This window comes from Prunus avium, chromosome 2, assembly GCF_965620075.1.
Source record: "Prunus avium chromosome 2, drPruAviu1.hap1.1, whole genome shotgun sequence".
Taxonomy (NCBI): domain Eukaryota; kingdom Viridiplantae; phylum Streptophyta; class Magnoliopsida; order Rosales; family Rosaceae; genus Prunus; species Prunus avium.
The window spans coordinates 25994021-26018664 of record NC_142285.1 but is presented as its reverse complement, the minus strand read 5'-3'; the positions used below and the strand labels follow the sequence as shown (position 1 = coordinate 26018664).

At 38.4% G+C, this 24644-nt stretch overlaps 4 protein-coding genes and 1 pseudogene across 10 annotated transcripts; 2 read left to right on the top strand and 3 right to left on the bottom strand.

The window, feature by feature from the left end:
• Positions 1-307: 307 nt before the first annotated feature.
• LOC110760818 (origin of replication complex subunit 5-like) lies at positions 308-23143 on the bottom strand. 6 transcript variants are annotated; one of them, XM_021963146.2, is made up of 5 exons: positions 23003-23143; positions 2396-3240; positions 1896-2309; positions 1028-1340; positions 308-920 (listed from the first exon to the last, which is right to left on the bottom strand). In XM_021963146.2, exons 1-5 carry the CDS (start codon positions 23060-23062, stop codon positions 873-875), a joined length of 1680 nt encoding a protein of 559 aa, XP_021818838.2. In that variant the 5' UTR covers positions 23063-23143; the 3' UTR covers positions 308-872. The 6 variants fall into 6 exon arrangements, with proteins under 6 accessions (XP_021818838.2, XP_088104485.1, XP_088104482.1 ...); XM_088248359.1 differs by having other exon boundaries at positions 2396-3233; positions 23003-23142; XM_088248356.1 differs by lacking the exon at positions 23003-23143 and adding an exon at positions 22231-22371.
• Positions 6483-10326, top strand: LOC148296740 (uncharacterized). Its single transcript, XM_088249603.1, has 7 exons — positions 6483-6509; positions 6595-6792; positions 6905-7776; positions 9280-9364; positions 9475-9570; positions 9655-10103; positions 10185-10326. Exons 1-7 carry the CDS (start codon positions 6483-6485, stop codon positions 10324-10326), a joined length of 1869 nt encoding a protein of 622 aa, XP_088105729.1.
• Positions 13951-14550, bottom strand: LOC148296739 (uncharacterized). Its single transcript, XM_088248202.1, has one exon. It carries the CDS (start codon positions 14548-14550, stop codon positions 13951-13953), a length of 600 nt encoding a protein of 199 aa, XP_088104328.1.
• Positions 17249-18315, top strand: LOC148296738 (DNA repair protein XRCC3 homolog pseudogene; annotated as a pseudogene).
• On the bottom strand, positions 18429-23144 carry LOC148296737 (uncharacterized). 2 transcript variants are annotated; one of them, XM_088248355.1, is made up of 2 exons: positions 23003-23144; positions 18429-21063 (listed from the first exon to the last, which is right to left on the bottom strand). In XM_088248355.1, exon 2 carries the CDS (start codon positions 21059-21061, stop codon positions 18596-18598), a length of 2466 nt encoding a protein of 821 aa, XP_088104481.1. In that variant the 5' UTR covers positions 21062-21063; positions 23003-23144; the 3' UTR covers positions 18429-18595. The 2 variants fall into 2 exon arrangements, with proteins under 2 accessions (XP_088104481.1, XP_088104480.1); XM_088248354.1 differs by lacking the exon at positions 23003-23144 and adding an exon at positions 22231-22372.
• Positions 23145-24644: the final 1500 nt, after the last annotated feature.

Below are 24644 nucleotides of genomic sequence, written 5' to 3'. Positions count from 1 at the left end.
GGCAAGTCCTCCCACCACATTGCTGTCATATTCAACAAATCAAAATTGCAGACAAAATAATCTCACGATTGAACAGCATAGACTATTTTGGAGAGCCAGTGAGTCACCTTGCATAGCAACCATACACTGTTCTGTGATGGGCGTCTCTTGCAGCTGTGAGAAATTTGCCCCCAACAACTATTTTATGTAATGCAGCCATGTGATATAACAGAGTGAGGTTAACCCCAGTTCGTTCCTGCCCTTCTCTGCAAATAGCACTTACAATACATCTAACCAAACCTAAAGAGAGAATCAACTCAGGCGTAACTTAGCAAAAAGGAAGCAAAACTCAATAAACAATTCTCGAATCGCGATAGACGCATACACTGCATAACAAACGGCATTTACTTGAGAGTATCTCAAAAAAGAATAGTTACCACTGGCATTTTAAGTGTTTACACTAGATTTGAACATCGAGCAAGTTCTGTGCCCTGGGACTTACTAGACTATTGACAAGGTTTGGTTAAGGTCTCTGGTTAACTACAATTGTTAGATAGCAGGCCTGCAGAAACTTGACACCAAGATACTGTCAGAAACTTCCAGAAACTGTTCAAATTGCTAGAGTACTGAAGACATTTTTCTTATCCAGCTCCTTTAATGGTGCAATCCCCATCTATCACAAAACCGCAACAATCAGTTGTATCCACTCAATACCAGTCATTTGAAGTTGCTCAACAAATATGAGGATCAGAGAATTTGGAGTGATGGTTTAACACGGTAGAGGCTATGTTAGTTGAAAACCAGAGGCAATCTGACCCTCCTGCTTGAGAATTTTCTTTATCCTGGAGAATGAATCGGCAACCATATCACAAATACCTCACCAAAAAAGCAAATTATCTGTATATATACTTTGAGAGAGGAAACTTAATGCTCCTTGCTACCTGTAATCCATGTATAAACAAGATGTTATATTTCCAAAAGAATTACTTAATCTTACACGACATAAAATTTTGGTATAATTTCAATTTGAGAAAAGTGTTAAGGTTACCTTCAGAACCATATCTTCACTCACTGTAGATCGATATCGAGTTGAGCCCTCTAGTGGGCAGCTTCCACCGGTGACAATAAAATTAGCACTGCAGAGACTGGACAGTTGTAAGAGAACATCGGACATGAGCCCACCATTCCCATTTCGAATGCCTAACCCATCGTATCCTTCTTCCTCCTCATCAAGAGAACCTTCCCCTACAGATGTAATACACTGAAATATGGCTAATAACCTCTCCATTGGAAATGTTCCAGGATTCAGAAGTAATTCCTGTTCTGCAGTTTCCTTCTGTTCCATTGACTTCTCGGAGGCCCTAGTCATGAAGAAACATTATTAAGAGGAAATCAGTGTTTACAAGTGGTGCATTGCAGCATACCAACAAGTGAAAGAAAAGCAAAAGGTGCAAAGGTAGTCAATTGGCAAATCTTAATAAGATCTTTCAGAGATTTTTGTTTGAAGACAATTTGTAAAGAGAATCTTAAGAATTTCCCACCACTCCACTGCAAAAGTGCAGTAAAACAATATTCGTAATTGATGTCAGAAATTTTAATTACAGGTCTTTCCAAACAACATAATAGAAAGAGCAACTCAAGTATTCGTTATCAATATAGTGAGGTGAAGGTAAAACAGAAGCAGGTGTTTGGACATATAGTTATCTTCATTCTTTAGAAAGTACTTAAGTTTTACCTTGGTTTCCTGCCGGAATTTGGAATTTCAGATCTTATATTGACAATATTAATGCGGTATTAACTTTTATGATAGCATGGAATACAAAGCTAGAGTTTGTATACAAAGCCCGAATTTCACCAACTAAACCTATAGAGTATAAACTACATTAAAACAAGAATTATTCTTGATATACACTTACTTCCTCCTTCGTTTTCGACTATTAGAACCTCCTGTGGAATCGAACAATGATGCATCAAGGGTAGCTGGGTTTCTTGAAGCAAGGAATGCTGAAATAAGGAGATACTTGGCAGAAGTAGGCATATGGAAATCTAATTGATCAACCTCGCAATCTCCAAATTTCCTTGTGCTGCCCTTTCCTTTTGTCTCCCTAACTTCAACTTCAGTGGATGGATGAGATGAAACCTTAAATATCTCATTCAGTGAAGGAGCAACATGGGGCCGAAAATAATGAAACAGCCTTTGGTTCAACTCTTTATTGGGAACAACACCCAGATTTGTTACAGGCTCACAATATTTTGTGAATAATAGTGAGAAGGCAGGAGACAATTCATCCACCCGTCTGGTAATTCTACAGAAAGGCCTTAGCACGACACTAACAGAAAGAAAAGGGAATTCATCAACATAAACACAAAAGGCAAAACATGAGTGCAGAGAGAAAAGACTAACTATTATTCTTACCTGAGAAAAGAGGCATAAAGCTTTTTGTTTGCTTGGTTTCTCAAGAAGATTTGCTGAAGATCATCTTGAGTATAATCAGGAAGATATATAGGGATAGGCTCCACATAACCCATACTTGAGTAATATGTATCCGGTGAGGCACTGCTAATAAAGATAAGAGCAACCTCAGGCATTTTCAGAATGTCATAGAGATTAAATAGTAAAGGTAATATGGTAGAACCTTTTTCCCATCCTCTGACACGCTCCAAATTGTCAAATATCAAGTAGATCATATTTCCATTAGCCTTTCCGGACATTTTGCAGCTTAATTTCCCCGAGTTTCCCTCAAGATTACCAAGAATGCTAACCAAGGCTTCGCGAAGAAAATTAACAAAATCAGATGGGCTTTCACAGTGCTTTGCACTTGAATAACCATTTACAGCATTCTTTCGGTGAAGAAACAGTTTATTCAAAACAGACTCGAACAAGATTCGGGGATTATAACAGCTAAGGCAGCTTGAATAAACAAAAGGACGTTTAAGATGCCTAAATGTCTCTAGTACCATACTAGTTTTCCCGGTAGAAGTGACTCCATATACAAAGATAGGAAGCATGGGAGAGTTCCGTGGGCCCAGAAGTTGTAGAAGCTCCTGGATCTGATTACATCTACCAGGAAAACTAGACAACAGATCATCCAAGCTAAAGGATTCTCCTTCTTCTCCAAGCACAAGGTCACTGAGAGTTGGCGGCTGAGAACTACTTGCATTAGTTTCGTCAACTACATTCTTTGAAGGGGTAGCTGCAGCGGAGGATCTGGTTGTTCTCCTTGTGGTTTTTGGGCCTTCCTCTTTACCCATGTCTGAATTCTAGCAGAAAAAGAAAAACAATAACATTAAAGATACGAATTTGAGTAGAGCCAACATTTAAGACAAACAATAACACCTAGGAATTACAATGCAAACCAACAACAAAAAGTGGATTCAAAATGAAGAAGTATTGAATCAGCTAATCAAACACAAAGTTGCAGGGAAATTGCACACAAAAAATTGCAAACATCAAAATAAAACAAGGAAATGACAACCAAGGTTAATTATCAATTCAATACAGAAAATTAATCAAAACAGGAAATAAAATTTATAAAAAGAAAATAGCCCCCCTCAACGAGCATTATAACTCACTCTCCTCAAATGTTGCCCCTAAACGTATAAAAATCTAGTATATATGTAAATACATTAATATCTAATCATATAGAAATCAGTGTTTTTAAAGGCATGCCTTCGCGCGCGTCGGCGAGCCCGTCGGAGCGAGGCGGCAGGAAATCGCTCGAGGCGGTCAGCTGTTTCGAGAGTTGCACGTTTAGCGCTGGGAAGGCGTAAGGAGGCGTTGCAAGGCGTGGCCAGGCGGAGCGAGCCAGATCTGGACACTTCTGAACCGGAAGAAATTTTGCAAATTAGCAGCGACTCTGTGAGGAAGACGACTCGCGTGTTTTCTTTTGGGAAATAGCGGTATATACCACCAAAATTATAATCTCAATTAAAAATACCACCGGCTCCCAATTTTTTTACAACTAACATCTATAAATATACAATTATTGTACACTTATTGCTCAGCTAACACTTTTTCTGTAAATCACCTCTCGCGATCAGGTCTCTCTTTGGCTCCGTCTCGCTCCGTCTCTGTTTGGCTCCGTCTCTCGCGCTCTCAGTCTCTGGTCGCTGAGGTCTCACTCTCTCTTCTCTCTTCCTCTGCCAGCGGAATCCGTTAATTGAAGATGCATGCCATCGATTACCTGAACCAAGTACTGTTGATCGAGATTTTATTACGGCTTAGGGTTTATGGGTTTGTTTGAAATTGGTTTAGGGTTTAGGGCTTTCTCTGAAATTGGTTTAGTGAGTTCTCTGAAATGGGTATAGGGTTTAGGGGTTTTTCAGGGTTCAGGGTTGCATATTGGATATGGATAAGTTATCTTTGTTTTTCATATTCTGTTGTGATTATTTGGAATTTCAGTTTGGGGATGAATATTGAATGTGTAAACAAAGGGCAAAGAACCATATGCGGGGATGTATATTAGTTTTTGGTGCACAATGGGCTAGTTTAGAAGTTACAGTACCTGCAGATGTGTTGCTTGTGCTATCTTTTAAATGGATTTGAAGAGCCTATACTGAAATAGCAGCTCCTTCCCATTTCCCTTCTCATTCGGGAAGCAGTTTCGTGTTAGGCCGTTGGTTTATCAGTGACTTATTTGTTCAAACAATATTGGATGTAACTAGTGTTTCGTATCTAATTGTAGAAACGAATTTGCAGGTTTCTAGTGAGCAGAAGTCACCATAACTTTATCTTTTGGAGACTATTGTAAAGAATAGCGGACGGGACTACATAAAATATTTTGTTGTCAGACTCCCTGAGGTTAGATTTCTGTTTTTTGTGATGCCTCTCATTTCTCAGCATGTTTTTTGTGGTTACGTAATGCAACTTCTTGATTTATTGACATGTAACAATGTCTGAATCAACCTGGAATACACAACATATTTAGTTTGAGGTTTAACTAATGGCAATTGGGATTAAATTATCTTTGATATCCACACTGTTCACTGCTTATGAATTACATTGTTTGTTTCAAATAAAATGATGTTTTTCTGCACAATGTGTCATTATTACCCCCCTGTGTCAAATTGGACGATAGGCTTCACTTCACTTCACTCCGTAGTTACTTTGTAGTCAAAAGTTTTTCCCATTTTTTGCACTTGTAGGTGTATGAAATGGGAAAAACTTTTGTAGGAAGCCTTTTGAAGATAAAATATAAGAGAAGGACGTGGGAAAATATAAGAGCACGGCTTGTGGACAGAAAATGTAACATAAGGAAATTGGAAAATATAAGAGAAGGAAATGGGAAAATATAAGAGCAAGACTTGTGGAGAGAAAAGATAAGGGTTGATTCCACAATGAATGTGTATTTTTTCTGTCATGGGCCATTGGTGAACAAACATGAATGCATATAAAGTTCTATTGGGGCTGTATTGTAGGTTTATCACTGATATATCTAGTGCATATTGCCATGAGATGCATCTGTATTGTGTGTTTATTGCTTGTAATTGTGTATATTTAAAAGGCTTGAAATTATTTGTATAATGGTGGTGTGTAGGGAAATATGGTCTCGAAAGCAAAGTTGATGATTGCTGCGGATGAAAAAATCCAGGGAAAGGCGTTGACCCTTTCCCATACAAAAACAGCGATCTGTACAATTAAGGACAAATTTAGTGGGCAACAGTTACAAAGGTTCAAGGACAGTTGTTTTGGCCATTTGTTAGTAATTGAGGACCTGAAGTGGACAACACAAATTATCCATGGCTTGTTGTTGAGAAAGGCAGACCCGAGGACAGTTTCTCAAGTCAATGGGATCAAATTCATCGTTGGCAACAAGGTCATACAGTTCACAGCGCAGCAGTTTTGCGTCATCACAGGGTTGCAGTTTGGAAAGCTTCCCTTCATTCCGACTGCAACTAATGACAACTGCTCATTGAAGAAGAAGTATTTCTGCAACAATAAAACGGTCAGCCTTTTCGAACTCAAACAAGCCTTCATCGACTGCAGTGATGAGGAGGACGTCTTCAAGTTTGGGCTGTTATATTTCGCTGTTTTTGTGCTGTTGGGCAGTGAAAAGCATGTCAACATTGACATGCGCTACTTGAAATTGGCCGAAGATGTTGAAGACTTCCAGAAGTATCCGTGGGGTGCTGTGTCATATGCCAAGACAAATTCGTCATTGTTGAGGGCACTGTGCGCAGAGTACCAGCGAGTCAAAGTGCCCCAGAAAGCCTTAAAAACCCAAAAATCAGCAAAGCAATCCAAGACAATGGCAAGTGGTAGACCAAGGGAGTACCACATAAAAGGATTTGGCTTTGCACTTCAGGTGAGGAAATATCCGTTTATGTATAAGTTCCATTTACTTTGTTTACAGTGATTGATATATTTTTCTTGAAAACAGATATGGACTTTTGAGGTGTTTCCAGCATTCGCTGCATTGCATATCGTTGTGTGCGAACAGAATGCCCAAGTCCCTCGTATAGTACAATGGAGAATCAATAGTTTGCCTCGTTTTCACGAAGTAATGAGTCAAGTCTTTGAAAATGCAGAGGTTAGTTCTGTTTATAATACTAATGTTATGCTTCTGATTCAAATTATAGGTTTAATAATATGTTTTTTGTCTCTCTAAATTGCAGGTTGATGTGCAACCTCTCCGCCCATCTGTAATTGAGAAGCAGCAGCCGTATTGGAGTTGGGGTGACGATGTCGACGACACTGAAGAAGTTGTTGAGTTGTTTGGCGATGACGAAGAACCGAAAACCAGCACTTCTCCCTCTGTGCAAGAAAAAGACGAGGACATTGCTGAAACTGCTAGCCGTCCATCGTCTTCTAAGGCAAGCATTACATTTTTTCCAATATATACGTCATAATACAATAGGAAAAACACTGCTGTTGATGGGAAATATTTTCGAAATATTGTAACATTTGCGTTATAACTTAATGCAGGGTAAAATCGCGTCCACTGATTTACGCTTTTTGAAGCGTGAGTTTGAAAGGACAAAGGATGAATTGGCCAAAGTAGCCGATTCGAATCGAGGACTTCGCAAGAGAGTGCATCAGTTGGAAGAAATTGTACGGACGGAGTCCTTGAAACGTGAAACAGAGTCTGCAAAATATAAAAAGTCAGTGGAGGCTTTTGGCAAGACCCTAGCTTCCATGGAACAGTATTTCAAGGGGGAGATAGAGCAGCTGAAAAAAATGAATAGTGGGTTGAATGAGGGTGGGGAAGGACATGAGGACCTCCGTAGTCCTCATATGAATGAAGGACCATTACATGACTATGGTAGTCCGCATATAGAACCGGCAGCAATGGAAACAAAAAGCCCCGGTGATGGAGCCGAACCATCCGCAGCCTTGGTAGTCGAAGAGGCACAAATGGTGACTTCCGTTCCTCACTTAGAAGTGCATGAAGCAGCTGAGCATGCACTTCTCGAGAAGCTGCCTACCCCGGAAGATGTGGCCGGGTGTGACGAAATTTGCAAAAGACTGATGTTGTTGTTAGAAGATTGGAAAATAAGTGATAGTATGGCATCGGGAGGTCCGATCAATCCTCCAAGTATACCCAAAGTGAGTATGGCTGGTGATGGAGAAGGGTCTAAAAGTGTTGAAACAAAAGAAGAGAAAGGTAAAGGCTGTAGACAGAAGCGTCCGTCCCACACTTTGTGTAGTCCATTTACTGATCCGTTGAGGAAGAAGAGGACGATGAGTGTGTCGGATGCGACTGAAACCCCGCCATGTTTTGATCCATCAAAACCCCTTCCCATTGAACATGTGAAGGCAGTAATGGAGTTTTGCATTGGGTGGAAAAATGAGATCAGGTTAGGATTCTTTACCTTCAAAATCCAATCTTCATGTTATGCTAGTATGTGCTGATATAGAAATGAGAGAATTACCAAGTTCGCTTTAATATACATGTGTATATTTGTGATGAACAAAATTCACACTTTGTTAAAGCAAACAAATATTGACTGCTGCTGTTAAATGTATTTTGTTAAATATAGGTACTAAGAAATGTTGAATTGTAGTTTATTATTATAACATTTAGACTCAAAAGAAGACAATAAAAGAGATTTAGAAGGGGTTGTAATAGCGGCTCCTTCCGCCCATGGCATCTGGTCTTCTCCTCCATGTTATGTTCCTCATGTTCCTCGACTCTGCTAGTGTCTTTCCTCAGTGATATTAATGCAGTCGAGGATCTGGAACATTTGGATGGAGCGCAATCGAAGATTTTGTCAGGGTCAGTTAGGAGTAAGGGCTGAGGAGTTATGGGATAGAGTTAAATTCCGGGCTTCTCTTTGGGCATCGGGTTCTAGGCAGTTGAAGGATTATAATTACTCTATAATCTTGAGAGACATGGCTGCTGTCTTAAGATGATGTTACCTAAAGTCTTGTTTTCTTCCTATAGTTTTATCTTCAGTCATAGCTGCCTAGATTTTCTTTAGTTGTTCTGGAGTTTTCCTTTTCATTATTTAATCGATGTTTTTTCCTCTTGATTATCAATAAAACGTTTCTATTGATAACAAAAAATATTAATGCAGTCGAGGATGTTTTTAAACTGTATATGGCAGTTACCTCTTGGATTATGGTTATGTGTTCAAAGAGTTTCTTAATCTGAAACAAATTATTACTCGAACAAAGAATTGAACTTATGGTCACATTTGAAGTGAAGAAAAACAGAGTTGAAATAGAAGACAAATACAATTGCTTGGTTGTCGTTACAATTTCAAGTGGAGAAACAAATAGAGATAAGTAGTTTACCTAAGAATTCTCAATTGGTGCTCAAGGGGACAAAAATGGAGACAAATAAAGTCAAGATGATTGGCATGGAGATAAAATCTAACAAGTTTTTTGTTTCCTGTTTTATCATGTTTCTTCATATTTATATGTAGAATTGGAAAGTTTTGTTACAATTGAGGCAAAATTATTCCACTCCCCAGTGAAGTAGCTTCCTACTTAGCAACAATTCTATATTTGTCTCACCTAATTGCTACATATAAGTAAATTCTATATTTGTCTGACGTAAGGGCCATATATAACTCCCTCATTGTAGCCGGACTGTAGCCGGATTTCAACTTATGCCCGTAGGGCCTCCGCATGACGGCCACGTTATTGATTGCTCACGGCCGAATGTGCTTATAGTATAATTTGACAGCATGTATACGCCTATTATTTACAATATAAACGATTTGAAATGGGAATTTACGTATTTGCCTAAGTTCTGAAAACTGTTATTTTAAATGGGACAATATTATTTTATATATGTTGTGAAAACTGTTACCACCTAAGTTCTGATCGGGAATTTACGTTTTTGCCTCTTGTAGTGCGGAGGTGCAGTTGGAGTCATGTTCGGTGGGCGCTGATTTTTTCTACAAACTGATCGATGATACGGAATGGATTAGCTCAAGGGTAAGAATACACAATTCTCTACTTTATTACGAGACTTCAATTGTTTTCTAACCTTTATTAAGTGTAAAGTTGTATGAAATTGGGCTGATATTATATACGTGAACTTTCAGCACTTGGACATGGCAACCTTTCTGATCCGGAAAAGGCAACTCGCGCATCCGTTGGTATTTGGAACTCAGTGGACAACGGCAGATTGTTGCTTGCAGGTAAACATGTTACCATTTAACATTCACTGCTTCATTTTCTTTTGATTGTCATTATGTAATATGGCTTCATTTCAATGTGTGCAGCAATTTCTAGAGCCGGTCAAAGCGACTGGCAAGACACGTCGAGCGAAGAAGGCAGCTGCTGAAAACGTCAGTGACCTTACACCCAGCAAGCTGAACAATATACATCACTATGTGCGCGGTACGTGGCAACACGGGTATGGCCAAGCTTGGACAAAAGTTAGGAAGGTATATTTTCCATATAATCTGCAATTGTCCCACTGGGTTGCAATCGAACTTGATTTCGTCAATCATACTGCAACTGTGTATGACTCGTACTCTGATTTTACCACCACAAAGAAGCTGGTTGGACTGCTTCGCCCTATTTCCGAGACGCTGGCACAAGTGCTGTACAATATGAAGTTTTATGAAGCTTCTGAGCTTGAAGAGGTGAAGCAAAGGGGGCTGCAGATGTCAAGCTTTACGGCATTCTCACTTTGCACCATTGGAGATGTGCCACAACAACGAGATGGGTAAGGTTTGTTAATTTAGTGGAGTTTAGAAACTATTTTACATAAATGCAGTTCTAATTTCCCAGCTTATTGGCTTGACAGTGCGTCTTGCGGAATCCTGACCGTAAAATTCTTGGAGCATCTGAGTGCTGGGATTTCGTTGCATACAATTGACCCTTTGAAGACCAAATATTACAGACTGAAGCTTGCAATAGAGGGTTTAAGGGGGGAGGCATATGTATGAGGTATATGTCTTCATGTTTGTGAATTTAGTTCAGTGTGGACTTAGGACTTGGGAATTCACTGTGCTCATTAATTATGTCAGGAACTCGTTTATATGAAGATGCAGACGTCGATGCTTTGCTGGAAATTCCTGCCTTTTTGCTACAGCTACTAGGTGTAGTTTTTATGTGTAGCAACCCGGGTCTTTGGCCCTGCTGTATATTGTGAGGTGTAATATTGTACAGTCTAGAAGCAGTGGCTAATTGCCTTACATGGCACACACACTGTTTCGATTTTGAAGGTTACCTATTTTGTACACCTCCATATATAAATATTGTTGCTCTTTATGGATGCTTTTGTAGCCATTGTTCACATTTTGTGTCTGTGGTTTTGTTTGCAATTTATGTGATATAGGTCAATTTCATTTCCTGCACTGGGAATCTGTTAGTGGACTTACTGAAGCATACAGCTTTCTTAAGATTTCGCAATTTAGTTTTGACTTAGTTCGTTTTCAATAATGTCGGCAGCAATTCTACTTTTCTGCTTAGCATTATGTTGTTATTGGAATTTGGAACCTCATACTGTGTTTGCTGATCTTAGCTGGAGCAGGTACCAATCACTCGTCGTTCCTCTTGCATATTGGATTAGTTTCCTTCTGTATTTAGCTGTATTCGATCTGAGTGATTGTTCTCTGTGTACAGGGTATACTAGCACCATCCTGCTTAAGATTGGTAAATTATCTGACTTCAGGTACTATTTTCATAATTTTTACTCTGCTTTGCTAGTGGAACTCGTACCAAATTTTTATTTCGGTTTTTTTTTTTATGACTTTGTAAATTTGTAATGCATTTCGTAAACTAGGGTTTTGATCAGTTAGATAGTTTATTTATTTAGGAGCTTGTGTGTTGTTGCTGAAAAATTGATGGATTTGTGTTTATTTGTGTTTTGTTTGCAGTCTTTGTTGAATGGAACCGGAGAACAATCACAAGGTGACTTTGATGCGATCGCATGACAGGTATTGAAAAAACTGCTATACATTTAGTGTCGAAGGATGCTTTATCGTGTTCAATTTATGTTTTTTTGTAATGGATATAAATTTTCCTGTGTTACTTTCTTTTAGGTGTGCCGTCTGGCAGCTGAAGGGGAATGACAGCCAAATTGGTATCTTACTTTCTCTTATGTGTTCAAATGAATTATTTGCATGCTTTGTGCTTTTTCCTCTTGCTTATAACCACTAAATTAATGCATGGTCCTGCCCTTAGTTTTTGGTTTAGTTCTAAAACTTCTATTCCTTACACGTATGTTTTTCATAATGCAATAGAAACTTTTTATAATTGGTTATCTTTTTTCATTGATTTCTGTAGGCATACGTATGAGATGCCTTAGCTTTAATTGGTTACGTTGTTCCAAATTTTATGTACACAATCTCACAGTCACTGCCGAGTTGTTTTTCATTTCATGTATTTCTCCGTGCTTTTTTTCCCCCATTATTCTGATTATAGAGATGAAGTCAATATTACTGTGGAGCTTATAGCATGTTTACTTTATTTTGTGGGCTTAATTGTGTGAGACATGCCCTTATAATGTCAAACAAACAGTATTGACATCAATATTTTGAAATAATTGAAATCACACCGTTTATTATTATGATTATTTTTGTTTCTTCCTCCGATAACAAGCAAAGTGGTTACAAATATGAAAGATTCTGAATAAGTTTTCTTCTATCAAATTCCGCATGGACCTAGAGTTGTACGGTACCATCCGAGGATACTTCACACTGGTCTTCGAAGGACATGTAAAACGGTTATTGTGCGTTCCATTGTACAAGGTTGAATGGATATTTTTTTCTGTTGTATTTGGCCCAAGCATGCCAAAAATCATCCTGGTTTTGAACGAAGTGGAGACTTATTTGCGCAAATGCCATTGACATACGATATAATAGCAATATGAGGCCAATATACGTACACTATAGAAGCAATATTAGGGCAATATAAGGATAATACGATAGCAATAGTATGACAATATACATGTAATAGTGTGCCATTATACATACACTAGCAATACAATACAAAGGCAATATTAAGCAATATATATGCAATATAACAGCAATATTAAGTGATTCTACATACGATACATACACATCCATTACAGACTACATTTGACACATGCAAAACAAATCGCCACCGAAGCTTTAACAATACTATCCCGCGAAGGGAAAACGAAGGGAACAAAAGATCTATGTACTTCGGTATTTTGTTGGTGCATTAAATTGATGGGATTGCAAACTACACCATTAACTCCTTGGCTGTAATTTACAGCAGTAGAGCATTACATTAACAACAATAAATTTGGCTTCCAAATGAAATAACCAAACCTTAATGGGAAATTGGAATTTGTGGATTTCAACCCAAAATAGGACTATGTAACTAAGCATTTATTGGGAATTTCAGAAAATAAAATAGGAAAATAGGAAAATAGGAAAATAGGAAAATAGCAAAACTGCAAACTTGGAAAATGGGAAATAAGGAAACGTGGAAAATTCAAACTTTGGAAATATAGAAGAAAATGAAAATTGGAAAATTGGAAATTCGGAAAAACCAAAAAATGGAAACTTGGAAAATTGGAAAATTGGAAAATTGGAAAGAGGAAAGTAGGAAATAGGATAAAAGGACACTTGGAAAATTGGAAAATTGGAAAAAGGAAAAAAGGACACTTGGAAAATAGGAAAATAGGAAATTGGAAATTGAACAAAAGGAAACTTGGATAATTGGAAAAAGGAAAAAAAGGAAACTCTGAAAACATGAAAATTGGAAAAAAGGAAAATTGGAAAATTGTAAAAAGGAAATAGGAAATAGGAAATAGAACAAAAGGAAAGTTAGCAAATTGGAAAATTGGAAAATTGGAAATAGGAAAAAAAGGAAACTTAGAAAATAGGGCAATTGGAAAAAAGAAAATTGGTTAATAGAACAATTGGATAATTGGACAAAAACTGAAAATTGGATAAATGGAAATAGGAAACAGGGACACATGGAAAAGAGGAAAATTGGAAACGAATTGAAATTGTGGAAATGGGAAATAAGACAATTACCATATTGGACAATATTAATTACTTTCTCAATTAGCCAAAGCACGCAACTTTTTTTCATTACATAATGGGAAAATAGGAACATTGAAAAATTGGAAAACTGGAAATAGAACAAAAGGAAACTTGGGAAATATAAGGATGGATAACAATTGTCGTGTCCGTGATATTTGAAATTAGGATTACTTTGAACGAAGTGGAGTGTTATTAGACCAAATGCCATTGACATACGATCTAATAGCAATATCAGACCAATATACATGCACTATAGAGCCAATACGGAAGCAATATATGGTTGATACGGTAGCAATAGTTTAACACTATACATCCAATATTCATACACTATCTATACAATACAAAGTCATTATTAAGCAATATACATGCAATATAACAGCAATATTAAGTAAATGTACATACAATACACACACATCCATTACAGTACATTTCACAGATGCAAAACAAATCGCCCCCGAACCTTAACAATACTATCCCGCGAAGGGAAAACGAAGGCAACAAAAGATCCATGTACTCGGGTCAGATGAACTGAAGCAGCACTCACCCTTACTACAGGTCCATCAAAAGATCCATGTCTTTGTTCTTTGTCCTCGCTGCACGCACGAGACTATGATGACCCATTCCCTCACCACCTATATTCAGCACCTCCCACACACCACCTACATCAATTTCACTCCAATTGTAGTTTGGTGAGATGACTGAAGCATAATCTCGGAACATTTCGAAGCCGTTGTTGAAACATTCAACCATTTCATGGTTATATTCTTCAGATTTTTTGAATTTTTCGACGGCATCTTTCTTTCGCTGTTCCAGTTTCAACTTCAACGACTCTAACTTTTTGCTTCGACTTTTTGCTTTTAGAGTTTGCTTCACTTCTCCAGCAAATGCTTTGTTCAACTTGTTGGCCAAGTTTGCCATCACTTGGCCATCAAGATCACATTTGGTCTCCCACCAAGCTGTTGCCTTAGAGAAATATTGGAGCTCCTGCTTCACGGCACAGATTTTGTCAAGGGGATCAGTGCTGTCGGCCTCACTTCCAGATGAAGTGGGATCATCATTGGGAGTCAGCGGTGGAGATGGAAATGGCACATGCCACGGCATGTCCCCCGGGTAACTCACTTGCTCGTTTGGAGGCCGTACATCAGACATCTTCAAGTATTGAAGTATTGAAGTACTACAATTCACAGCTGCCGACTGCAACAAAACAAATAAACGTAGATTCTGTCTGAAGTTGTAAAGGACAATATGGTTAGCTTTAGTGGAGAATGTTTGCGTTTGAGTAAGACTGATATGAAGTACTGATATGAATGTGGAGAATGCTTGCCTTTGAGTAAGACTGATATGAAGTACTGATATGAATGTTTGCCTTTGCCTTTGAGTTAGACTGATATGAATGTTTGCCTTTGCCTTTGAGTTAGACTGATATGAATGTTTACCTTTCCCGTTAATTAAGCTGCCTATGTTGCAGTTATATATACCAAGGTTCATATATTGGGTATTTTGTTGGTGCATTAAATTGATGGGATTGCAAACTACACCATTAACTCCTTGGCTGTAATTTACAGCAGTACAGCATTAGATTAACAACAATAAAATTGGCTTACAAACGAAAAAAAGCAAACCTTAATGGGAAATTCCAAAATTGCAAAATAGCAAAAGTGCAAAAGTGCAAACTTGGAAATTGGGAAATAAGGAAACTTGGAAAATTGGAAAATCGGAAATACGAAAAAATGGAAACTTTGAAAATTGGAAAATTGGAAAATTGGAAAGAGGAAACTAGGAAATAGGATAAAAGGACACTTGGAAAATTTGGAAAATTGGAAAAAGGAAAAAAGGACAGTTGGAAAATAGGAAATTGGAAAATTGGGTAATTGGAAAATAAAGCAACTTGGAAAATTGGAAAATTCGAAATTCGAAATTGAACAAAAGGAAACTTGGAAAATAGGAAAAAGGAAAAAAAGGAAACTCTGAAAACATGAAAATTGGAAAAAAGGAAAATTGGAAAATTGGAAATAGGAAATAGGAAATAGGAAAAAAGGACACTTGGAAAATAGGAAAATTCGAAAATTGGAAAATTGGAAAATTGGACTATTCGATACCTGGATAATTGAAAAATAGCAAATAAGGCAACTTGGAAAATAGCAAAATAGGAAATAGAACAAAAGGAAAGTTAGCAAATTGGAAAATTGGAAAATTGGAAATAGGATAAAAAGAAAACTTAGAAAATAGGGCAATTGGAAAAAAGAAAATTGGTTAATAGAACAATTGGATAATTGGACAAAAACTGAAAATTGGATAAATGGAAATAGGAAACAGGGACACATGGAAAAAAGAAAAATTGGAAACGAATTGAAATTGTGGAAATGGGAAATAAGACAATTACCATATTGGACCATTTTAATTACTTTCTCAATTAGGCAAAGTAGGCAACTTTTTTTAATTACATAATGGGAAAATAGGAACATTGAAAAATTGGAAAACTGGAAATAGAAGAAAAGGAAACTTGGGAAATTGCAAAATAGGCACAAATAATGAAAAAATGGATAATTTGATAATTGCATAATTTGATGACACATGGAAAATAGGAAAATATGAATAATGGAAAAATGGAAACGAATTGAGATTGCTGAAATGAGAAATAAGACAATAACCATATTGGTCAATTTGAATGAGTTGATCAATTATGCAAATAGGCAAATCCCTTATTTGGATTACATAATGGGAAAATTACCAACTTCGGAACATCCAAAATAGAAATATATTACAAAAAGGCATACAATCAACTGGGTAATAACTCCCGCCCAATACTATCCCGCCTAAGACTCCCGCCAATCCCTCCCGCCAATGACTCCCCCTAATCCCTCCCGCCACTAACTGTCTCTGTTACTCTAGGTCATTAAAACCTGCCTATATTAATAAACCCAGCTGTTTGAAATGAAAGCTTCCATCACATTAACTCTTGCTTGCAGCCATTACCTTCCCCACTGATTTCACTCCCATCACATTTAGTCCCCCTTTTTTCCAATTAAGTCATACACCAGCCTACAATAAATATCGAAGACCATGGACCATAACCTCACACCAAACCCAACGCTTTCAATTACTGAAGGAGGGGAGACTGAAACAGAAGCCAAGTCACCCAATTCACTCACTGTAGACTTGGTCCATGGCATGCAGCAATGTCGAGGCAATACCATGTTTTGGAAAAATCTCCATGCAGACATAGTATCAAAAATTGTGGAGGGCCAAGCTAGATGGGATGTCATAAAAAAGCGCACAATTCGCTCTCGTTATCATGCCCGCATGCATCTCGTACATATAAAGGCAATCAAAGGAAAAATTGAAATTGCCCCTACCACTGCAATTATGGTATTCAAGGATTCAGAAGAAATGGCCAAGTTGAAGCAAGAACAAGTGGAAAGGGGATTTGAACTATTTCGTAAGTTTGCAAAAATAGTGGATCCGGCAGGAAACTGGGCCAACATCACTGTGGGCGGGGTCATGAATTTCATGGGTCGTGGTCGCCGCACTTGAAGAGTATGCAAACTTCGAATGTGTCAACAGTAGGGAAATGGAACTATGAGGTGGCCTCTTTTTGTATTATGTAACCATGGGGTGGCCTGTTGTTGTATTATGTAAGTTTGGAAATAGGATTTTATGGAATGATCATGCCTCTTTTTGTATTTGTGCGTATACAGTTTATCGGTGTCCAGTTGAGTGGCGATATAGCAGCAATAACTATACAATAAACAAGCGCATAATGGCAATATTATGTCAATAAGAGTACAATAGAGAGATGATAGAGTTACAATATGATCCTATTACAGTACGTACTGCATCAGAATGTTTTTCAAATTATTTGGTCCTCAACAATTTGGTGAAAAAAAAATAATAATAATTACAACTTGGAAAAAGGATGAAGTATACATCCCTTAAAAGACATATGGCCTACATTACAGACCTTCAAAATGAACTCTATATATATAATGCATGCCTTGTGGCACCATCACATCCCCCCCTAAATTACAGAAACATGACACCCCAAAACCTCATGCTCTTTCCTTTTTCAACCCCTAAATTATCCATTGGATGCCCAATACTAGATCACTGCTTGGGGGGTGGGATACCCTGCAACTCCATAACAGAATTGGTAGGGGAGAGTGGTTCCGGGAAGACGCAGCTTTGTCTCCAACTTACGGTACGAGCTCAGCTCCCACCCTCACATGGCGGACTAGGGGGCTCCTCCGTCTACATATTCACAGAATTTAGCTTCTCATTTCGTCGATTGCAACAACTAGGCAACCTTTATCATGCATCATACCCCAACTTAATAAGGTTGGAGCCATTGGAAGACATATATGTTCGTGGTGTTCATGATGCTCAAGAACTCATCCATGTCCTTGGAGACATAGAAGCATTTATTGTCATTGTTCACACCCGCCTACCTGTCAAACTCATTGTCATTGATTCCATTGCTGCATTGTTCCGATCACAGTATCAGACAACACCGGCCGATTTGAAACGGCGGTCTGAAATGTTCTTCAACATATCTGGGACATTGAAGGGTTTAGCAAATAAGTTTGGGTTGGCGGTGGTTGTCACCAACCAAGTGGTGGATTTTATTGTCCACATGATGGAGTGAATGGGGTGAGGTTGGGAAACTTGGAGTCCCTGGACACATCAGGCAGACGGGTGAGTCCAGCTTTGGGACTGGCTTGGGCACATTGCATAAATTCAAGAGTGTTCTTGGCAAGACATGAGCAATCTATTGGGGTTAACATTCGTAATGCTCCTTCAACAACTATATGTAGTCAAACACATAGGACATTTCACCTTGTATTTGCCCCACATCTGGCCTATGCATCCGCCGAATTTGTAATCAGAAAAGAAGGTTTAGTCGGAGTATCAGGGTAACTGTGTAATAAAGGAATTCTAAGAACTTTAATGTTTTGGATCCTTTTGGAATTACATTCCAGGCCCTTCAATTTCGCACTCAAATTATAATAGCAATCTGGAAGCAATACCAGTGAAATAAAAGTACAATAAAATAGCAATCTGGAAGCAATACAGCATGCTGTAGCAATGCAACCCAAATTATGCAAATTTAAAACAATTCCCATTCAACATAACACGAAACCACCACAAATAAAAGTAAAGTTTACATGACCTACCAAAGCAACACAAATCATATTGTCTAAGATACATTGCGCAATGGAATATTGTTTTTACATGTGCTTTTATTGTGGCCTCCGGAACCACACCTTGAGCACTTTCTTGTAATGGTGCCCTCTCCGTGCGAGGGAATTCTTAACTTCTTTCGTCTGCCTGGCATGACCCTTGCCATGGGAGGCAGCACAACTTGACTTCCAACATCTTCAGGAATATCCCACCTTCCGTGAGGCTGTACCGGGTAGATGCTATCCGAATAAGCATCCATCCAAGTTTTCCGAGTGTAATACCGAGAAGCCTTTGAGTATACATTTACTTTCAAGAAGCGGCAAACTGCAACTACATGCTTGCAAGGTAGCTGCTCAAGCTGAAACTTTCTACAACTACAACTGTTGTTCGTCAAATCTACGAGGCCGTCCATATAACCGTCCAAAACATTATACTGTGCATTATTTACTTTAACCACATTCATCCTTGCAGCATCCTCCAACCTGTTCCTCAACTTCTTCTCTCCAAAATTGGGGCACAATGTTGTTGTGCAATTCAAAGCCAAGTCACGATGTTCGGTGAACCATGTCACAAGGAGATTTATAATTTCCCCTATCAAATGAACCACTGGCATCATCCTTGCAAACCTAAGGACTGAGTTGATTGACTCCGCAATATTTGTTGTCATTACATTGTAGCGGCGTCCATCCATGTGAGCTCTAGACCACTTATGTAACCCTGCGTCTTCAAGATATTGAGCAACATGTTCCTTTCGCTTGATCTTGCCAAAATGACAATCAAATTCAGCAATGGAATAAGATTTCGCAGCCTTCTCAAAGTGCATAAGTATGTGATCATGCTTTTTCAACTTGCAAGTGCGTTTCATGTTCCCCTTCATATGATAAAAGCATATGCCATGTTGCGCCGTTGGAAAAACTTTGTTCCACACATTCTCTATGCTAACATTGCGATCAGAAATCATAACAAAATTGGGACACTCACTAATGGCTTCATGAAGTTTAGTGAAAAACCAATGCCATGATGCATCCGTCTCCAAATCCCCGATCCCAAAAGCAAGAGGATATATATTTCGATTACCATCAAATGCATTTGCTACAAACATAACACCCTTGTACTTGGATTTTAGATGAGTGGCATCCACGGCTATCACTGGGCGCATGGAAGAACGAAACCCTCTAATACATGCGCCAACCGCCATAAAGAAATACACAAAGTGATTGTTCTCATCAGTTTGGATGTGTGTTTTTGTGCCGGGATTCATACGCTCCAATTCATAGCAATAAGCTGGAAGGATATAATATGCCTCCTCCGCTGATCCTCTAATGGACAATAGAGCTAACTCCCTTGCTTTCCAAGCTTTCGAATAATGGATGCTGAAACCAAAGTTGTGTTTCACATCTCTCATAATGTCACTTGGTGTGTATATTGTCCGAGAATCCTTAAACTTCCTTTTAAATGAAGTGGCTACAAGTGCTGCAGTTGCTTGACGATGGTTGTCACTTACAACCCTCAAATCACATTCATGGATAGTTGTACACCTCACAATCATGAAGCTGTTATCTCCAAATCTCGATGCTCGGACTCGCCATGGGCATGGACGTTGACAACAAACCACAACCAACCTCTTAGTGCAAGACGATTGCACCTTAAATTCAAAGTGGCCTCTTAATGCCATCAACTGTAACTCCGTCAACAATGCTTTCTTAGTAGAGAAAATTTGCCCAACTGTAATTTTCGGATTCCAATCACTTCGCGAAAACCCCCCATCCAAATATACTTCTCCATCATTTACACCGGCTTCATTGTACCGGTTCTGTTTACCTATTTCATTCGAATAATATTCACGAATGGGTTCAGATTCTCCTCCTAAACGCATTATTGGCAGTTGGGCAGATGTGTTCAAGCAGCCCAAAATAGGAGGGGCAGAGTACACTGACACTTCATTTCTTTCAGTACCATTGTCACCACCATGCATCTGATCCACCTCGCTAAAATCAATCATATCCATAAAATCTGTCCCTACTTCACCTCCCACATCAGTGCCATTTGTATTATTCCAAGTTACTTCATTGCTTTCAACAATGGCAACTGAAGAACGACCCATCTGACTACTATCTGTCGTGATATGCATACTATCAACTACATCATTTCTCAGTCCTTTATCTTCTATACTCACGAGTAAGGGAGCTAGTTTTGAAGGTGTTACCTCAGAATTGTACTTCATAAAAAATTTTACATCATCATCGTCCTCAATCTTTATGTGCTTCCACTCATTCGAGGCCACCAGAACTGAGAATTTTAAGCTAACCTTGTCTTCGCTGCTGTTTGTATTACCAATCTGATGCACACGGTCCAACAGTTCAGCAAATTTGATGGTCCGTGGAACTATTAAGCCTTTTGACTCACCCCCTTTGTATTTGCACATCTTCTTCGAGGTGACCCATTTTCCATTGTAGCACACGAGAATAACAATTGTCTCCATTTCTGACCATGACAAAACAACATTTCATTACCACAATATAACCACAATAAACATACAATACAATAGCAATATAACCACAATATAAAAACAATATAATAGCAATATAAAGTCAACACAACAGCAATACGACAGTGAAATAAGAGGAACGCAACAGCAGTACACCAGTAACACATCAGCAATCACACTATACAGATATACTACATCAAATGGAAAATCCCAAGTTTCAAGATTCACATATCCAGACCAATCTAAGTGCAATTGGTACAAACCCAGATGACTGAGCATGAATATTCAACAAAACCTAACCCAAACCAATTAAAGCCAAAACGAATTTAACACAAACCCAAACAATCAAAATATAACCCATTTCACATAATCCCACTAATTTTAAGAAAATAACCATCAACACTACCTTTTCGAGGTCGCCAATCCACTAAAGCTTCAAGGTTGCAAGCAGCTATTCAGAAGACATACCTAAAGGGAGGGGTTCCGATTCCAAACAGAGAGCAAGAGACCGAATACAGGGAGAAAGAGAGAGACAAACAGCTGCGCTATGAGAAAGAGAGCAAAGAGAGAGACACAGAGTTGCGCTAGAGAGAGAGAGAGCCAAGAGAGACACAGAGAGCTGCGTTAGACAGAAACCAAAGAGAAAGAGAGCTGTGCCAGAGAGAGAGAGAGAGCTGAGTAGTGCGAAGAGAGAACAAACTTTCTGAACTTGTGAAAATTCAGCAATAAGTGGACAATAATTTTATATTTATAGATGTTAGTTGTAAAAAAATTGGGAGCCGGTGGTATTTTTAATTGAGATTATAATTTTGGTGGTATATACCGCTATTTCCCTTTTCTTTTTAGGTTTATTGTAATGAAACGACGTCGTTTCGATTTCGGCGATAATATCGGTTTTTTTGACTGCCGATATTTTGGGAACAAACCAGTTACATTTCGTCAAAATGTCGAAAATATCGCCCAAATATCGGGATCGATATTATCGTGCAAATTCAACATGAACTGAAGCAAAAATTGCTGCTTCCGTCAAACGAAGTTGTTTAGTTAGCCACTACAGATCGAGCCATGAAGTCTACAATAATCAATCTTGTTTCTAATTACTTTCAACAAAAAAAAATGGTCCCCCAATTGAGACCCGATTACAAGCAAAATGTGAGGCTTACCGTTAACCAAGCTCGGGAACTTAGAGTGTATGTGGTGTTGTGGTTGATCTCGGTCTGGATCCGCTCATCCGGGTCTTTGGGGTCGGAACGGTTCTCGGCAAGGATCCGATTGGTCTCTTAGACGAAGCCGCAGAGGATGGTGATTTTGTTGAGGGTTTTCTGGATCTGGCGCCTTTACACAGATGAACCCACATGAATGTGTTGAAAGAGAGACAAGGCTCTTGAATTCTTGAGAGAAATGAAGAAGGGAGAGGGCGGAGATGGATGAGTTTTGTACTGAGATGACAGAATAGAGCTGTTTGGCTCTGGGCGCGGGGCTAGTGGAAGGGATCTACAGTATGTTCAAGAATAGCTAGCTTTTATTTGTTTCAAATGACAGATGCAGCGGCTACATCAGGTTATATTGTAGATGTCGCTCATATTTGACACACAAGTGTGGACTTGGTGGTGGTGGTGGTGGTGGTGGGTTAGTTGAAACAGGGTTTCAGATTCTCCTTCCATAAAATTAATAATACCCTACGAAAATGAAAATATTTAATGCTTCAATAACCAAAAACAATAAGCCAAAATACAACAGCAACCAAAATACAAATATTGCAAATAAAGCAGCAACCAAAATACATATAGCAACTGAAACAGCAACAAAAATAAAAGTACAAAACAGCAACAAATACAAGTATAAACCAACAACAATTCTGTCCAGAAAATGATTTGGACATCTAACTACTAAATTAGTGATTTAATTAGCAAATAATTAATAAGACCATGTTACCTGAACCACACTCCTCAAAAGGAGTTTTTCTCCATGCTGGACCTGGTAGGATGATAGCATGTGTACTCTCCTTTTTATCGTACTTTTATCAGACACTGCTGTTCCAAAATTAATCCATTTTCATCCCCCACTTGTTCACATGCTAATCCTTGGTTTTCAACCTGTTAATTAGTAATTAATTCAGTTCATTAATGCATACCCTGAATTTGTTTACTATAGATTCTTGTTGCAGACAAACTTGAAAAGCTAGAAATAGAACAACCTTTTTGTTTCCTCAAGGTTCTTATATGCTCATAATTCATGATTCTTATAGCAACTGAAACAACAACAAAAATAAAAGTACAAAACAGCAACAAATACAAGTATAAACCAACAACAATTTTCAACGGTAATGCAGCTCTTATTCAAACAGCAACCAAAAATAAATATAGCAACCAAAACAACAACCAATCATACAAATTAAATTATTACTCAATATCTGCAACAATTCCATACCAGAAATAAACACAGCCAGCAAGCCAATCTGGAAAAACTTTGCCTTCAAATCAATTTTGTCCAGAAAAAAATATATATGCAAAGTCAGAATATATAAATAGAATTAACAAAAATCAACAAAAATCCTTAAATTTTGAAATAGGGTTTCAAAATATTATTACCTCAAACCAACAAAAATCTAGAGAGGGAGACCTTTGATGACTAAGAGAGAGCGATAGTGGCTGAGCGAGAGACAGAGAGCGAGAGAGGCAGAGGCGAGCGAGAGCGATTGAGAGAGAGACTGAGTCACTTAGAGAGAGCGGGTGAGAGAGAGAGAGAGAGTGATAGTGGTTGAGATCGTGATTCGTGTGAAATCTGGAGAGAGTCTGAGAGAGTGAGAGGCTCAGAGGCTAGAGACTGAGAGAGGAAGAACGAAGAAGAAACAGGAAAGCAAGAGGCGGATTGAAATTTTTTTTGAAACCCTTGAAAATGTTGGGAAATAGCGGTATATACCCCAATTTTATAATCTTAACTAAAAATACCACCCCCCAATATTTGTACAACTATCACCTATAAATATAAAATTATTGTCCACTTATTGCTGAATTTTCACAAATTCAGAAATTTTGTTCTCTCTTAGGTCACTCAGCTCTCTCTCTCTCTCTGGCACAGCTCTCTTTCTGTTTGGTTTCTGTCTAAAGCAGCTCGCTGTGTCTCTCTTGGCTCTCTCTCTCTTGGCTCTCTCTGTGTCTAGTGCAACTCTGTGTCTCTCTCTTTGCTCTCTTTCTCATAGCGCAGCTCTTTCTCTCTCTAGCTTTGTTATGTATCTTTCTCCCTCTATTCGGTCTCTTGCTCCCTGTTTGGAATCGCGAACCCCTCCCTTTAGGTATAGCTGCTTGCAACCTTGAATCTTTAGTGGATTGCCAACCTCGAAAAGGTAGTGTTGATGGTTATTTTCTTAAAATTAGTGGGATTATGTGAAATGGGTTATATTTTGATTGTTTGGGTTTGTGATAAATTCGTTTTGGCTTTAATTGCTTTGGGTTAGGTTTTGTTGAATATTCATGCTCAGTCATCTGGGTTTGTACCAATTGCACTTAGATTGGTCTGGATATGTGAATCTTGAAACTTGGGATTTTCCATTTGATGTAGTATATCTGTATAGTGT